This window comes from Pipistrellus kuhlii, unplaced genomic scaffold (genome assembly GCF_014108245.1).
Source record: "Pipistrellus kuhlii isolate mPipKuh1 unplaced genomic scaffold, mPipKuh1.p scaffold_m20_p_17, whole genome shotgun sequence".
NCBI lineage: Eukaryota > Metazoa > Chordata > Mammalia > Chiroptera > Vespertilionidae > Pipistrellus > Pipistrellus kuhlii.
This window is the reverse complement of record NW_023425482.1, coordinates 14,045,999-14,063,466: the sequence shown is the minus strand read 5'-3', so window position 1 is coordinate 14,063,466 and position 17,468 is coordinate 14,045,999. Positions and strand designations below refer to the sequence as shown.

At 41.6% G+C, this 17,468-nt stretch overlaps 1 protein-coding gene across 2 annotated transcripts in view; it reads right to left on the bottom strand.

Annotated features, from left to right (window-relative positions):
• ADAMTS18 (ADAM metallopeptidase with thrombospondin type 1 motif 18) overlaps window positions 1-17,468 on the bottom strand; it is a 128,935-nt gene that overhangs the window by 11,201 nt on the left and 100,266 nt on the right. For both annotated transcript variants that reach the window (XM_036440983.2, XM_036440981.2), the window contains 2 exons: window positions 3,586-3,727; window positions 2,605-2,731 (listed from right to left, as the gene is read on the bottom strand). In XM_036440983.2, the coding sequence (XP_036296876.1) occupies window positions 2,605-2,731; window positions 3,586-3,727 (269 nt within the window). The remainder of the gene's footprint in view (window positions 1-2,604; window positions 2,732-3,585; window positions 3,728-17,468) is intronic.

Below are 17,468 nucleotides of genomic sequence, written 5' to 3'. Positions count from 1 at the left end.
AATTGCCATGCTGTTAGGAAACATATAAACTACAATAACGAGAGTAATGGAAGAGAGATCAATGAGACGTGTGTGCATATGTGTGCTCATGCAAGAGACAGGTGTACATTCAGAGAATTTCTCAGAGGAAATTCTAAGGAGGAAATGTCTAAGACTAATCAGCTACTTTTATGATTAGTCTTAAAATTTACTGATGGGTTGGGGACAGACCTGGTGTTCTTTATTTAAAAATTACCAGGCCTGCTTTTTCACAATGGTCTGAGAATTGATTTATATTTAAAGGGTAATCAACAGAAACTAATACTTTTCAACAGCTAATTTTGATTAATTGAAATACTATGATTTTAAGGCCTAGCATAAAGACCTAGCAGATATGATTTTTAATACCTACATCTGAATCCCGGCAGCAATGTCTAAAACTTGGCTTGTTCTACCAATGTTCCAGGTATCATTTTAAGACATATGTTGTTATATATCTTTGCATTTCTCTCATCTTTCCTAGTCCTATAGATTTTTTCTTTGGTTTCCCCTCCACAAGCCTGACATGAGAAATTAAAGACCTTTAGGCAGAGAATTTAGCACATGGATTCTAGGGTTATATGCATTCTAAAACATTAGGTAGTCCATAGTATCTTATTTAAAGAAAGACTATCAAATAATTTATGTTTGTACAATTATTTGTATCTTATAAGATGTAAAGAAAACGTATGTTTTGCTATTAGTAGCTTCAACCGTTGTCTATCAAGATGGCATTTTATTGTCTACCAAATAAAATCTCTTTCCTTTATGTGGCAAAGATAATTTTGTAAAAGTATTAGATGAAGTATAACACAAATACTCTCTGTGTGACATGCGTGATTCCCCACATTGGGGCCCCAGGCTTACTTCTCATCGAGCCTCCTTCCCTATCAACCCCTCCCTCAGAGCCAAGACTCCTACAATATCCACTTCTCCCTTACTGCTTTTTTATGTAAACTTGTTTTTATAGATGTATCTTTACACTTCCATCTCTTCCATTCAGCAGAAGGCTCACTGACAGCAAGAGCTTCAAGTTGCTCATTTCCACATCCCAGTCCTCAGCTCAGAGCTGGCATACAGAAAGTACACATAGGACATGATGGCTCCATGTGGAAATATGGGCTCAGGTTAATTCCTTTCTCCTCTTAGCTCTAATAGTCTAAGTCTAAACTTCATTCCTAGTAGATCCCTAGTGAAGAATAGTCCCTGAGAGTCCCCATTATTACAGCAGAAAATGAGAAATAAGTAATAGGGTGAAGAAGAAGGCCGCAAAACACTGTGCCCCTTTCTCCACTTCACTCTGGCAGTCATTGTGAGGCGCTTTTCTAGTTTTAAATAGCCAGCAAACCTACTGCAGAGTATCATTTTCACACGGAGTCATCAGGGGCATCTTAGGAGTTGGACAGGACCTTGGCTCTCTCTTTTCATGGATGTGTATGGAAATGGAGTCCCTTTGGCTGGCTGAGGTAACCAGTGATGGGAAGGAGGCTTAAAATAAGAAACATCAGCTTGCCATTCAAGCATATAACTCCTATGCATGCATGCACACACACCAATAAAGCAGAAGTTACTCCATGAGGGTCATTGATACTGTCTGACAATCACATATTTCTTAGAACCAGATATTTCTTAGCAAAAGTGTAAAATCCATAAATGCTCCCAAGTTTCTCTTTTTTGTGTGTGTTTAGGATATAGCTGGCTGGTTCCAGATTCTAAGAGAAAAACTGACTATTGGGCCCATGGGATTGGTAGATAGCTACAGCCGCAAACGATGACAGATACACTAAAAAATACACGTGGGTGTATAAAAGGTTGTATAAACTCACAGCATTACCACAAAGCAAACACTACTTATTAAGATGATCTGAAACATTAGTGAACACAACCTTGCTTTGGAAGAAACTGTCAATTCTATATAAATACATTTGGCAGAAGATAAATCACATGAGAAAAGTCTCCATTTGGCTGGGAAGATTACTTAAAATTATTGTTCAAACAATAGTGTGGCTAACATCCCTCCAAAAACACACCCTCTGAGCTCCCCATAGGTTACCATCATCAGGAGTGGATTACCACTTGGCCTCTTACCCCTTTCTTTTTATTTTGCGTCTTGCTACTGTGTAATTTGCATTTGGGGTTTCATGGTCTGCTTTCCAAATTCTTAGACAACTATATAAAAGCACACAACCACATGAACCTTAACTAGTGTAGGAATCTGGGTTACTTAAATATCTGTTTGATTTAGTGCAGAGAAGAGGAGTCTGTATGTATAAGTTAAAAAAAAACCATCACCAACTTTATAGCCCAAGTTAGGTTTGCATAGACAGAGTTAAATGAGTTTCTAAAGCCAATTTGTGTTTTTCAAGTTTATATTTTAACCTCAACTACCTTCTTTTTTCTATTACTTTTTGGGGGCATTCTTTCTATATCTATCTATCTATCTATCTATCTATCTATCTATCTATCTATCTATCGTACCATTACTTTTGATCAGAAGCATTGACATGTGGGCTTTAATGATCTCACACCAACAATGAAGACACATAAAGAACTAATATCACCAGAAAGCATTTCCAGATGACTTACTAGGCAGGGCAGGAGAACGTATTGCATACTTTGGGTTCAGTTGCTGGCTTGGTCCTTGCATTGCAGAATGAGGAATTGACTTGAGTATTTTGATCTCGTAAGCAAATGGCCTTTACACTTATGTAACCTAACAAGACATCGAAAGTTACATAGTAAAAATGACAGATAACCAATTCAGTTTCGTTTGCAAGCATAGCTTCTGATTTACCAGGGTTCTGATACTGCATTTAGGATACAGAAATCTATGGACTGGGTGAGATTGCCTTCTTTTGATGAAATCTGCAACTAATTTGAATCCCATTTCCCCCCAAAATATTATAATAGTCTTCGCATCTTAATCATTTTAACGTGTAGTTTCTTCACTTTCAAGACAACTGTGGGTTCTAGAGCTGCACAGTGACACACACAGCCCTTTGAAAATAGGGCAGTTTTAAGGGAAAACATCCACCAACTGTCACTCTCACTGCACATACCAAATGGAAATGCTCCTCAAGGAAGAGCCATTGGCGAGCTAGGCATGGAAACTAAGATTCTGCTTTTCCATGAAGCACCTTCTACTTCCATAAGTGTGTGATACATGTATAAACAGAAGTGCCGCCCACTGAATATGTATGTGTCTGTACCTGCCAGCTAGGACTCTGATTTTGTTTGTTCCAGTGCATCCTATGCCTTCCTTGCCAGGCTCATTTCAGGGCTTCTCATCAGAGGTGTACATTCAGTGAATAGATTTTTTTTCTCTTCCCCCCCCTATACATTTCTGGTGTATAACTTCTGAGTCTGGGTTGTGGCTGATGTGAGAATCGTTTCCTCTCTACATAGGAAAATCCTCAGATAGTGCAATGATATTTGTTTCTTATATGATGGTTCCCAAAGAAGACACCTGTTTTGGTGCTTATTCTAACCACACAATTTGAAGAGGCCTGGCGTGGAAGGACCTGTTTTGAGAACAGACGTGGCAGGTGGAGTAAGAAGTCACCTTACCTCCACCGCAGGAGGCGGAGCACGGGGTCTGCAGGGTGCTCCAGGCGTGGGTGTGTCTCTTGCCAAGGGGCTGAGTTCCATTGGTGGCCTTGGGAAGTGTGTACTTCCAAGCTATGCCCGGGTTTTTGCCTTGCATCAGGATCTGGACAGCGTTAAGACACAAATCAGAGACCCAGAGGCAGGTCAGGCCCTGGAATTCCAGAGAGCTCGTGGAACACAGTAAAGATATTTGTATGACCTTTTGACCTTAAAGTTGGTTCACATCATTGTTCCCAAGTATGGTGTATGTTGACTTAAAGTTTTCCCATGACACTTAAAAATGTGTACGCCATTTCATCAAAACTGTGATTAAGATAAATGTTTCCTAGAGAAACTTGACTTGACATTTGCCATAAGCCCACAACCCTCAACTCTAGGTATACATTTAATAAAAATAATTGCATTAATAAAACAAAAAATGTTTTACATTATATTGAAGGAAAGAGAGTCCTGAGGTCTTAACCAAAGAGAATGTGTTTGTTAATTGTGTACCAGGATGAGCAGCAGATAAGACCAAAAAAAAAAAAAAAGTCATCAGAAGTAGGGATTGATTTTATATAAATAAATATAAATAAGTAAAACAAGCACTTAAAAGGGCAGAGACTTAAACTAAATCTGATCCTATAAAATGCTAAAATAAGAGCAATAATTTACTGGCACATTCTAGGCAGCCTGCTGAATTTTTTCTATGCATTATCTCAAAACATTCCTCTAACCATTTTATAATGTAGCTATTTTTTCACTGGAAAAAAAAAAAAAATTAAGGACCCATGCAGGTCACATAGGTGACTAGAGCTTAAAACAGAACAACTTGGGACCTCCAATAAAACATATCTCAATATTGCAAAATGTCACCTTGGTTTTGGGCGAGGGCAAGTATTTGCCTTCCCTCCTGATCTTTCTTTTCTTCATTATTCTTCTCTTCTTTCAAGCTTGAAGCATGAATATAAATAGCTGCTTGTCTCTGCCCCATGACTCTTGTGGAAAATTCTTTACCACCAGAACTGGGCATTAATGCCCAAGAAGCAAAGCAGATTTTCAGTTAAATATAGAAACCTCTGGCTCTATCTCTGTCTGGTGGGATCCCACCTCAATTAAAGTTGGGTGGGTGGCGGCTGTTCAAGGACCTCCATTAAACCAGACCACTCCTTAGGATGCTACAAAATGGTTTCCACTTTGCTATTAGCGTAAGTGGATCCAGGGATATAATGGCTTACACAAAAGATTCCATGGTGCGGGCATTATTTATTGCACAACAAAACGAAATTGGCTGAAACCGGTTTGGCTCAGTGGTAGAGCATCGGTCTGTGGACTGAAAGGTCCCAGGTTCGATTCCGGTCAGGGGCATGTATGTTGGTTGCAGGCACATCCCCGGTAAGGGGTGTGCAAGAGGCAGCTAGTCGTGTTTCTCATCAATGTTTCTAGCTCGCTCTCTCCCTTCCCTTCCTCTCTGTAAAAAATCAATAAAAATATATTAAATAAATGATAATAGATGGGTCTTTGTTCCTCTCACCCCCATTCAGAACCAAAACCAAAAAATAGCAAACAAGTAGGACCATTGAAATAGACAAATACCAAATTCTATTAGTCACCAATGAAAACCTTCTTAAAATTGATGTCCTAAGCCTTAGGACCTAAGGGATTTTTAGTTCTGAGGACCTTTTTTGTCTTTGCTTTTCTTATTTTCATACAAAGGTTCTTAGAATCATATATTCAATCTACACTAATAAAAGAGTAACATGCAAATTGACCATACCTTCACAACACCCATCAGCCATTTAGGAGTATGCAAATCAACCCAACAAATATGGTGGTTAATTTGCATATGCAGGCACTGAGCGGCCAGGGGCAGTGCTGTCATCACAGTGATGCAGGTGTCCCGTGCTGCCCTGGCCTCTGGGCAGCATGGGAAGGTGGAAAGGAGACTCTGGCCGGAGCAAAGCTGGTGCCCAGCAGCCAGGAGAAGGAAGGTCCATTCTTTCACGAATCTTCATGCAAGGGACTCTAATTGTGTTATAATATTTCATACATTTTGAACACAGTGTGCTTTCCTTATTTGAGATTGTTGCAGTGTTTCTGTAAATGTCTTCAAGTGCTATTAAGTAAACAGACACTTTTTTTTCCCACAATCAACCTAGAATTGTGAGAAGTTTTACATTCAAAAGATCCTCATGATGGTCACTGATTTCTCAACTCAAATTTCTCCTTCAATGAACATAGTATCTCTAATGCAACACTTTGGGTTTTTATTTTCCATATGCAGTAGGATTGGAGAGATTGTGTAGTGGAGAAAATAATGCAGTGTATCACATGTATGTGCAGGAAAACATAGGGACTGCCTAAGAGTTGCAGGGAGCAAAAACTCACAAGGCACATAATATTACAGTATTGGTGTTGCATCACACATGCGTGTGTGGAAGGCATATTCAAGTGTTAAGTGTGATAAAGAAATCCACTTACTTTTCTCCTCTTCCTAAGGCCACTCATTCCCCCCTCCTCCCATTCAAACTAAATTCTGGCTCCTACTGTCACAGGGAAAAGTGATCCTTAATGGGAATGCAAAGAAAATTAAACATTAGTTCTTGCTTTGGGGACTTCAAGGACTTATATTCTGGTGATTTAACAGTGGTTTAACAACTTTTCAAAGGGAATTAAAACATAATCTACTTTCATCTTATAGACAGATTGTAGAACTTAAGCCATGCATGGCATGTGGTTTTACTATAAAACATTTTTAAATGTTGCTATGAACAGCAGGATGCATTTAAGGAAAAAAAAAATTAGACTGTGAAGATCAAAGTGTTATCACTATTGAACAAGCAAAACCAAGATGTCAGGTTTCCCCAGATCTCCAGGGAAGCCAATGATAATAATAATAATAATAATAATAATAATAATAATAATAAAAAATAATCAAATCAAAATCAAAATCACCTTCTTACAAACAAGAGAATTTAGACAATCTCTGTCTGTCAAACCCATTTCTATACCTGTACCCCCACACTCTCCTGTTACCCAGGGTGCCTTGTTCTGACTCTGGTGTTAGTCCAGGTTGTCCCTCACCAGCTTAAGGACATCACTACTACAGTTGCCCACTCTTTCTTGAGCCTTCAATTTCCCAATCAATTGGATCATTCCCATCATGCAGCCAAATATGCTAATATATCTCTCATATTAAGAAAAAAAAATATCTTCATGTATTCCTCAGTTCTTGTTCCATTTTTTCCCTTTGTAGCAAAAATTCCTCCAAGAGTTGCCTTTGCTCTCTATCTCCATATCTTTCCTTACTAGTCCCTGATTCTTCTCTATCAGGTGTCCCTCCCACCACATCCCTGCAACTGCTCTTTCCAGAACACCTTGTTATGTTCAGTAGGTGATAGGCTTCGTCTTACTCAACCAGTCACCAGTACTGGACATAGTTGATCACTCCCTCCTTCCTTTGCCACCAGGAACCGTTTTATTTTCTCAGTTCTTCTCCTGACTCACTGACCTTCATTACCAGTCTCCTTTGTTGAATTCTCCTTATCTCCTAACTATTCAATATCAAAGTGACCTTCAACTTCTTGACCATTTCTCTCATTTATCTATACCCGAATGTTTAAAAGGTGCATCAACGTATTAACACTAAACTCTTGATTTTCCTCCCTGTTCTTCCCAATCTCATAGACTGGCAACCTGATCCTTCCAATGATAAAAGCCAAAATGAAAAGTTGGTGGCACCTTGATCTCCTCTGTTTTTCTCACACTCCACAGGCTACTCAATCCAGAAATGGTGTTATCTTTACTTTCAACAAATCTCAACTCTGACCATGTTTCCCTTTGTCTAGGCCACCGTGGCTGCCCAGATCTGAGCTACATCTCCTCTTCTTATTCTCACAGTCATGGCCCTCTCTAGATGAGGAGAGACCTACTAGTCTCCAGTGCAGGAAATCAGGCAGTCCACACAAAAATAATACCGTAATGTAATAACAAGGTACTTACACAACTGCAAAGAAAAATCCAACAGGGCTGTGAAATTGGGGGAAAGGATCGCATGACTGAAGAAGTTTACTAGCTGTTATTAGTAAAGCATGCTGTGGATGATTTCAGCAAAAAAGCCATCAAACAACGAAAGAGAACTTAAGTTTTCTTTGAGGATTTCTATTTACCTCAATAGGACAAACTCTTAAATTAAGTTTCCCATGTGCTTTCCCTCATAGCTCAAACAAAAATAAAATTATTGAGCAACAATTAAGAATAGTAGCTAATAGAATACTGAATAGCAAGAAGACAACTAATCCATTACATATTATCCTATATAACAAAAGGCTAATATGCAAATCGACTAAACTTGCAGAACGACTCAACACAGGAGCTGCCCCCTGCTGGTCAGTGTGCTCCCACAGGGGGAGTATGACTCAGCTAGAAGCTGGGCTCTAGCCTAGCCTCTCCTGCCAGCAGCTGGACATCCCCCTCGGGCTCCTGGACTGTGAGAGGGCACAGGCCAGGCTGAAGGACATGCCCCCTAGGTGCACAAATTTTGTGCATAAGGCCTCTAGTTAAGGTAATTAGGCATTTTCTTACCCAGCCAAAGCAAGAGAGAAATAACTTACACAATTTACTATAATTGTTTGCAGGATTAGACAACTTTAAATTACTACCTCATAAAATACATAGAGCTGGATATCATTGTATTAATGTTATAGTTTTACAGCCAGTAGCATAAAGGATCTGTTGTTTATAGTTTGTTTGTTGAACATATTAAGCATTCAATGAATCATAAATGAATAAAAGATTTTAAAAACTTTAAAAAATCAAATGACTCAAAGCCCGACTGTAATGTCTACACAGCTATACATTCACAGACAGCTGTTATGTGTGATCAGAGACAATATTTGTATGAACTAGCAGAATGCTGACTTAAGAATTTATTGTAGCAACCCCTCCTAGAAACCTCTTAAAGATAGTAATTAAACAAATAGATGCCAAGACCAAATATATATAAAAGATGAGCCTTTGGCAATAGTAACACACTATTTGCTTCTTGAGAACGAAGGTACATCTCTGCCCCCTTCTTTATCTTGTACTGAGGAGAAAGGTGACGAGGAACAGACCACACAGCTGCAGTCTTATCTCTTCCTTTTTCCTATTTTCCCCATCTCCTTTGGAAACAGACTGCCCATCTGGTTGATAGAATAGAGATTCTCAAAAAGCCTGGACTTTAAAAAATTACTAAGGATTTCAAGTTGGTGACAGCCAAGCATGAAACCAAACACAGGGCCCGCCTGAACCTGAGGTCCCATGTGACTTTGCAGATTCCACATCCGTGAAGCCTGCTCCACCCAACCTCAGGATGGAGGTTTTCTCACCTGCAGCAGTATTAAGGCACAATTTAAAAGTTTCCACATTTCAAGTGGCCCTGTGGTCTAAGGATGACTGCACCTGCTCTTCCTGGATAGTCTTGGGGGTTTGTTCAGACCTACATACCTCTGGATGACCGTGACCATCATCTTGACACAGTTGATCCCGCCAGAACCAGGGATGTGGGAGGACTGTTTGGGTGCTATGTGATAACCACACACCTGGGACTCTGACTGCTTCTGCGAATGCCGAGGAACACAGCTGGGGCAATGCATAATCTGAAAATAATCCCCACCCCTCGCATCTATTTTAAAACATTGTCAGTGACCTTGTCAGGAGCAGCCAGTAACTCTTCTCAGCACCAGCAGAGAAGATGAATGCCCTGCGGGTCCCGGGAATGCCACATGCCAGCCCCATCTCTGTCCCGGCATCCCAGTAGCGCTGCTCCCGGCCACCCCACACTGCCTGTCAGACGGGAACGCTGCGCGGCTCAATGCACAGATTTGGAAAGACCGCCGGCGATTCCGTCTACTTAACTGGTCTTAGTCCAGAGAATTTTCCAGCCAACTGGCATTGGGTCTCTAATTTACAGCTGGCAAGCAACCTCCTTAAATGCTTCCAGGTCCTCGGCAGAGCTGTTTAATGTCTACCTTGAACACACGAACCACCTGACTTCAGACACAACACTCAGCAGCTCTGACCACAGGGTGCAGGGTTATAAAATTTACAGCTTCTTAGTTTGGAGAACCACAGACGGGGGCTGGATGCTACCAACTGCCCTCAGGAGGAGGGGGGGTGCTCCTGCTTCGGTCTCACACAGCTGAAACAAAGGACACATTGAGTAATCTTGGTAAACAGCCTTCTTTCTTTTGCTCCCATGTTTAATTTTTAGTGTTAAAACTACAAATGACTTCAACTAGCTTTGTATTTGTTTCATTATTTAGGCCTTAAAAAAAGAGAGAAAGAGAGAGGGGGGTGTTCTCATCCTCCCATGGAAATCACCAGTTATGCCTGGGCTAGAAAGACTGGCTTTTATTGAATGTATGCTAGAAAGCCTGCTTCTTGTCTTCAGTAACATATTTGACTAGAGGCCCAGTGCATGAAATTCGTGCACAGGAGCAGGGGTCCCTCAGCCCGGCCTGCACCCTCTTCAATCTGGGTCGGGGGGGGGGGGGGGGGAAGATGTCTGCCTGCCAGGGATACCTCTCGCAATCTGGAACTGCTGGCTCCTAACTGCTTGCCTGTTGCTTGCCTGATTGCCTCTAACTGCTCCCCTGACAGCCTGATCACCTCTAACTGCCTCTGCTTACTGGCCTGATCACCCCCTAACTGCCCTCCCCTGCTGTCCTGATCGCTCCTAACTGCCTCTGCCTGGGCCCTGCCACCATGGTTTTGTCCAGAAGGACAGACGGAAGATGTCTGGTCTAATTAGCATATTATCTTTTTATTAGAATAGATGGTTTACAAAACACCAATAGCAGCACTTATTGTGTGCCAGACAAAGCACTGTGCATGCATTATCTCATTTAAAGTTGTTAAGATTATGAGGAAAAGATAGTACTATTAAGATCCCACTTCAGTAGAGGAATAAACCAATAAGCCAATCCACAGGATCACCAAGCTAGTAAACAGAAGCACGGGACCCCCGTCTCCAATATCCCTGACTCCAAAACCCAGCATCTTAACTCTCGCGACACTGCCTCCCCAGCTATGAAACCTGGTGTCCAGGATTCTAACAAAATTCTAAAAACTGCACCAACGGTTGGAAAGATCTTATCAGCGGGATTCAAGAGCATGCTGTACTACTTACACAGCGCTACTGGGTTCCAACCCGGGACATTTTATTTCGTGAACATGCTAACGTCTGAGTTAAACATCCATGATTTTTAATCTCCTGAATTCATGTTCCTCTGTGTTTATTTAGACATGTTACTTAGCTGCTGTTTTAGCCACTGAAACACAATACGTGTTACAGATTGGCCCCTCCTGATAAGTCACGGACTGCACCATCCGCCTCACGCCGACTCCTGCTCCGGAAGGGACTTTTCCGTGGCGTGGATTCATGTTTGTGTATGTTCCTGTGGTTTTTGGAAGCCCCGGCAATGGGGAAAGCCAGCCAGCCAGCTGTCTTTGCCTCCTTTGTGTGCTTCAAAGCCGGAGGAGTACGACCGGGATCATCATTGCTATTAAGTGTGAGTGAGCCGGATTTGACAGGAGACGGCAACGCAGAGACGCTGACAGGGACTTGCAAACGCATCTGTTAGGCAGCTTCAAAGGTGCGGTTGACGCATGGAACCCCGACTACAGCTCTAATTCAACTCATCAAGATTCCTTTGGGTTTGGTGAAGAGAAAGAGTGTCCTCCCACCCATCACCGAAGTATTTGCCGCGAATGAGCTGAAGCCTGCACGGCGAACAGCACATGGCACTCTAGACAAATGACGTGGCATCGCCAAAGCACCTCTGTGAAGTGTCCCCCGGAGTCTGAGCTTTAGATCATCTGTTCTGCATTAGCCCTCTGTTACGTCTCTGCCTCTTTTGTGTTTTGTGTCTGTGCTCAGTCCCTGCTCCTTGGCTAGTCTCCTTACGCTGAGTTTATCTGGAGACTCATCTTCATTCATTTCAGCTCCTCTCCCCGGGGGCGGGGCGGACTCAGACAGCGGGTCCCAGGGAAGGGGCTAAATGAGAAGGCACGGCTCCGTCGGTGCGGCTCACACACTGTCAGCACGCTGATCTATGTGCCCGGCCACCTGGTCCCCCGCCACTCCATCATCTCCGCTCGCCGGAGAGCGGAGGAAGTTGTTTATTACAGCAATTTTCTTTAGATGTCTCTTTCTGCCTCGAAACTGGCCTGTGGTTAACCTATTTCTCACTTACTGTCATTACAAAGGCCGCTGTCCGCTTCCCCTGCAGGACTCTTCCCTCCTATTAATTGGGGAATTTCAAAGAGTTAAACACCCCCTTTGCCACTTAACAGAGAGTGGGGAAAAGCCTTAACATGAAGGAGAGCTTTTATTTTTAAGACTTTTAGAAAAAGAAGGAATGCTGTACAAACACAGGGGATCATGTTTCAGTCTTAGAATAGCAACCTGTGTTATCTTGTCGCTCCCAATCAGCGTTAATCAGACGGAGATGGAGTTACTTCATAATGAAACACTCATGATGAATTTCCTCAGACTCTCCAACTGCAAGACAGCTTGATAGAGAATGTGACTCATTCCTTGTTTTTGTGTGTGTGAGTGTGAGACAGAAGCAGAGACAGGGAGAAACAGAGACAGATTGAGAATGAGGAAAAGAGGGAGGACGTGAAAAGAGAAAGATGGTAAGAGAAGAAGAAATGGGGCGGGGAGGAAAGAGGTGGGATTGTGGGGATGAGAGAGAAAAGCTCATCTCAGTCACTTCTAGAGAATGTATAATCTCTAAGAGGGCACCTTAGCTAGTCAAGAAAAAAAGAATGTTTGTGCTTTTAATTATTATTGTCAAGGCCCCCTAAAATTATATATTTGATAGGCCCTTTGCATAGTGCTTAAACAAACAAACAAAAAAAGAGTTAGTGGCCTTGTATGATCCATATCTTATCTCAAAATGGAGAAAAAAAAATCAAGTTTTCAGCCACACTCAAAAACCCAGCACATCTGTGTTGACTGCTGATTAAATGATTATTTTTCAACAAGTCATGTGTAAATGTCAACTCTGATCTGAAAGCAGAGTACTCTACTCTGATCTGAAAGCAGAGTACAGTGAACAATTTGGAAAAAATGTGATCAGTTTTCACATTTCTACCACTTCAAAATTTAATTCCTTACACAATTCACACACACACACGCTCCCACTCAATGTGGGGTGTGGAAGTAACATGCTTAGTTTTTCTTGGTCTTCCCAAACCCAATAAACTAAACAATGTGGTGGTCTATACATGATCGCCTAAAGACTACAGAAATAGAAGCTGACTTTTAAATCTTTCAGATGATGGACAGTGAACTGGTTCAGTGACCAATTCCTTAGACTTTATCCCAGGCTCATGTGTGTGGAAGGAGCTGAGTAAGAAAATGTGGAAATGATCTAGTTGACAATAACGGTACCTGCAGTGGCCCAGGATGGGTGTGACGGCCAGCTCAATGCTGACTTCTTTTGGTGCTGGGTCTGCATGTGCCTGAGAAGTCTTTCCCTCAGGGGCAATGCACAGATAGAACACAGGGCCCTGAAAATGAGCTCTTTTCGTCCAACTCATTTACATACATGGGTGCATTTCTCAATGAGATGCTGATGGATGGACTTCATGAATGCATACCATCTTTAAGAGCTAAGACAATCCTATAGGCCCTCGGTTATCCTTAGGAATTCCCTGCATTGTGTCCGCTGACATGCAGCTCTTGCCACTGCGGACACAAGGAAAGCCAAGGTTCCCAGGAGAATGCGTGTGTGGAAGAGAGACTACATTATAAAACTGGGCGGGCGCTCGACTGGGTGATAAAAGTTAAGGGTCTGTTTCCCATTTAGACGGAGCTTCCCTATGAAGACGTTCTGCGCAGCTTTGACAGATAAACATAAGCGGAAGCAGAAGACCTTGTCTTTGGGGTTGACTGACAGCAGTCCATTACTCCCAGGATTGCATCACCCTGCCTTCCTCGCACTAGAAAACGATCAGAAATAAGCAAAAGGGGCTGGGAATCCCACCACCTTGGGAAGGCAAGTTGCTGTTCTCTCAGATAAGTGAGTCTATTGTGAACCAACTGGTCAGAAACCTCTTCTGTGTAAACTATTCACTTTGGGAGAGGCAAGCATTTCAGCAGCCATGTTGATTCCTCAAATGCAAATCAGGAGATCAAATGTCAGCACTTTAAATGTTGTTCACTGTACTCTGCTTTCAGCTCAACCCAGTTCTAAGACTAGTTCTAAGAGATGATGAAATCCAGTGGTTTTTAAATGTGTCCTTTAGAAGCCTGGGCATTTCAGAGATTACAACTATGGTTTGGGACAGAAGCAAAAATTGGGTAAGAAGAGGCTGGTCTCTGGGCCTGTCACTCCTGACTTTGGTCCTAGAAACTCTACTGTCATTTAACTTATTTATTGTATCTATGTATGATTTTTTTTTCAATTTGGAAAGAAGATTCCACTTTTTAAATGCATAAATGAATTTTATCATTGGGAGCTCTTCATCCAATAAATATGTTTTTTTGAGCATCAACGATGTCCCAGGTACTAAGCCAGCCCTGGAAGCTGCAAAGATGAGTAAGTCCTTCTGCTGATGTGGGATTTCAGGGGCCGTTAAAGTGCATAAGAACAGTGCTATGGAGTGCAGTGGAATGCACAGTTTAGCATGAGTTCGGGGAAATCATTTCCCAAATGAGAAAACTGGGATCCAGATAGCTGAAGTGACTCCTGCAACGCAGCACGGGGCAGAGCAGCACGTAACCTGTGTTGCCAACTATTCACACAACGCTCCCTGCACCAGCCCATGCGCTTCCCAAAGAATGGCATCCACACACCGAAACTCACTCTTACATCCCTTAAAGACCCGAGACCTGATCTGTGACTTCACCGCTGTGTATTCCCTATGTCTAGTTCAAGGCGCCCAACAAATGTCTCATTTTGTACAAACATAGTGAGGAAGTAGGGGGAAATTACTCTGCAAGTAGTTACCTAAGCCAATACACACCAAGGCGGTCAAAGATGGGAACTAGCTAAGCTATTGGGAGAGTCTGATGAATATATATATATAACAGGATAAAAATAGGGACAGTGTCCTTAACATGTCATCCTCATGTGTTTTGGTAAACACGCCCTCCTGCCGACTTTTACATTCTAAGAAGAACTTAGTGAACACACAGGTATTTTAAATGGCCGAGAGAGAAAGTGCTTTCTTTAACAGACTTATACTTCCTGTGGAGGGAACAGCATGTTTTATTTTGGTAGGTTCCCACACTTTGATTTTCAGCATCCCACGGGATTGTAAAATGCATTCAACATTTTTATACTGGAGTGAACATATTTTTGGCTCCCAAAGTATTCATTCTGGTTCAGTTCACAGTGGTATGGAGAGGCGTATGAACTTGAACTCCCTTTAAAGAATACAGCCATGGATCCCTTGGATATTGATAGACAGTCTAGCTTTGGGAAAATGTAATTTATTGCTTACTATGATTTTTAACTTTTTAAGATCACTGTGTTATATCGATTTAGGAGAGGCCCAACTGCATGACAAAAACTGGCCTGAAATTTGATGTTCTCCTGAGAGGAATAATGTATAATTTAAATATTAAAGTCATTAACCCCAATATTTTTAAAAGATAAAATAGACATAATACTAGGTCACTGGATTTGATTTTTGTTAATCTCATAACGTATTGCAAGTTTTGAATGAAACCACAACTCCTTTAAAAATACAAGCAATTCATGTCCAATTAATCAAGTAAGTTTCCCTCTAGGTTACTTTCAGACAGGTCACATTCCTAGGACATTAATTTAAGCTTTCATTAGTTCTGTAAGTAGAATGAGTACAGAAAGTGTGGCTTTGTAAAGCAAATGTGACCTTATTCCATTGCAGCAAAACTATGGTTTTGTATTAATAGAAATATTGTTATAATTCTTACTTCTATTCATATAGTCATAAAAATTATTTAAAAAAAATATAGCCTGGCCACCTTGGCTCAGTGGTTTAGTGTCGACCTCGGAAGCAGGAGGTCAGGGTTCGATTCCTGGTCAGGGCATATGCCTGGGTTCTATCCCCAGTAGGGGGCATGCAGGAGGCAGCCGATCAATGATTCTCTCTCATCCTTGATATCTCTATCTTTCCCTCTCTCTTCCTTTCTGCAATCAATAAAAATATATTTTAAAAAATAGATATTATACATATCCAAATGAAACTGGGGAAGATTTATGTTTTATAATTTTATTTAGATCTACATAATATTTCCCCTTATATCATAGTTGCTCCCCACCTCCCTCCCAAGGTACTGCCTGTATTTGCAAGCAGATAGACTGATGAGCCTGACCAATTTTGGAGAACACCATCACCAACTGAGGTCATCCTTCTATTTCTTAAAAATAGCTCCTAAACATCGGAGGAAAAATAAATGGACCTAGTGAACAACCCAAAGATTTAACTAATTTTAGTCATGGCTAAATGATCTAGATGAATAAAATATGGAGCTATGCTTAGATCAAGCAAAGCACAAATAAAAACTCTCAGCTTGAAGCTGGTACAACACTCAGGGACGATGTGTCAATTATCTGGTTAGTTTGATCAACACAGACAGTGCCAGGGGATATTCCGGGCTCTGAAGATGAAAGCGAGAAGGAGCTCTGCTATTCTGCTGTGCACTTTCCATCATTCTCGTCTGACTCTTTGTTGTGGTTTCCCTCCGGATGATAGATGTCTAACAACAGGCCCAGAACTACCAACAGCCCTGTCGACACCTACCGGAGCGGCTCTGTGTTTATGAACAAAACTGGAGGAACAACAGAGAATGGCTACTTGTCACGGGGGAGTAAACCACACATTTCTCACGAGGAACGACCCACGTGCGCATGCTCGGGACCGCGCATGGCAGAAGCCGTGGGAGGCACCTCGCCCCCTTCCCGAACTACGTTACTTTCCAGCCACAGACCTTGCTGTGTGTACATTTGCTCAGAGCCGGATCAAAGGCCTCTTGGCAAAAACTAATAAGGCCATGTTGCTCTAAAACATAAACCTTGCAAACTCAGTATATACCCCAACCCTAAAGGAAAACATACCTTTCTAAAGAAAAGAAAGAAAAAAAGTTTGCGACTTAGATGCTGAGTGGAAAAGAAATAGAACAAACATACACATCTAAAACAAAAAAGGTTGGGGGAGGGAGTCCAGAAATCCTTAATCAGAGAGTTCAATCTCTGGTGCCTTCGGTTTAATGAAAGTGCAATTTCAGGGGCTGGATTCGCGGTTGAGTTCCCGCCACCCTAACTTTAGTCCAGTTTGACTCGGGGTTCCTATCTTATCCTCTGAAAGACCTGAGGGTGTTGGAAGAGTATTTTGTGCGGATGGCTTCTCTCAGACTTCTTGTGGTGAGACCTTCTATCACACAGACAGAGGTGATAGGACCTGGTCCCTCAAATTCATAAGACAGTGGAGGTTAACTCATGGCCAAGATCAAGGGGCTAGGCTGAAAACTCAAATGCTGTACCTACTGGGCCAGAAGTACTTTTTTTTAAAGAAATGTCAAAAATCTGTATCTTTAAAAATAGGAAATCACCTTATATTAAAGTATTGATCCATTTTGTTTTGATATACAGATTTGACTTGTGGTCAGCAGTTGGCTAACTGTGCTCTGAGGTTTAGATTTTAAAAATATATGTGCGATATGCTCAGAGGGCAAAATGATGATCATGGTTACAAATATGTGCCAAGGAATCTGTAAGCATTGGGCTTATCTTAAATTATCATCACACTAGCCCTAAGAGTTAGCTAGCATTATTTGCCCATATTTCAGATGTGGGGATTAGTGACATAGAGATTAAGAAACTTGC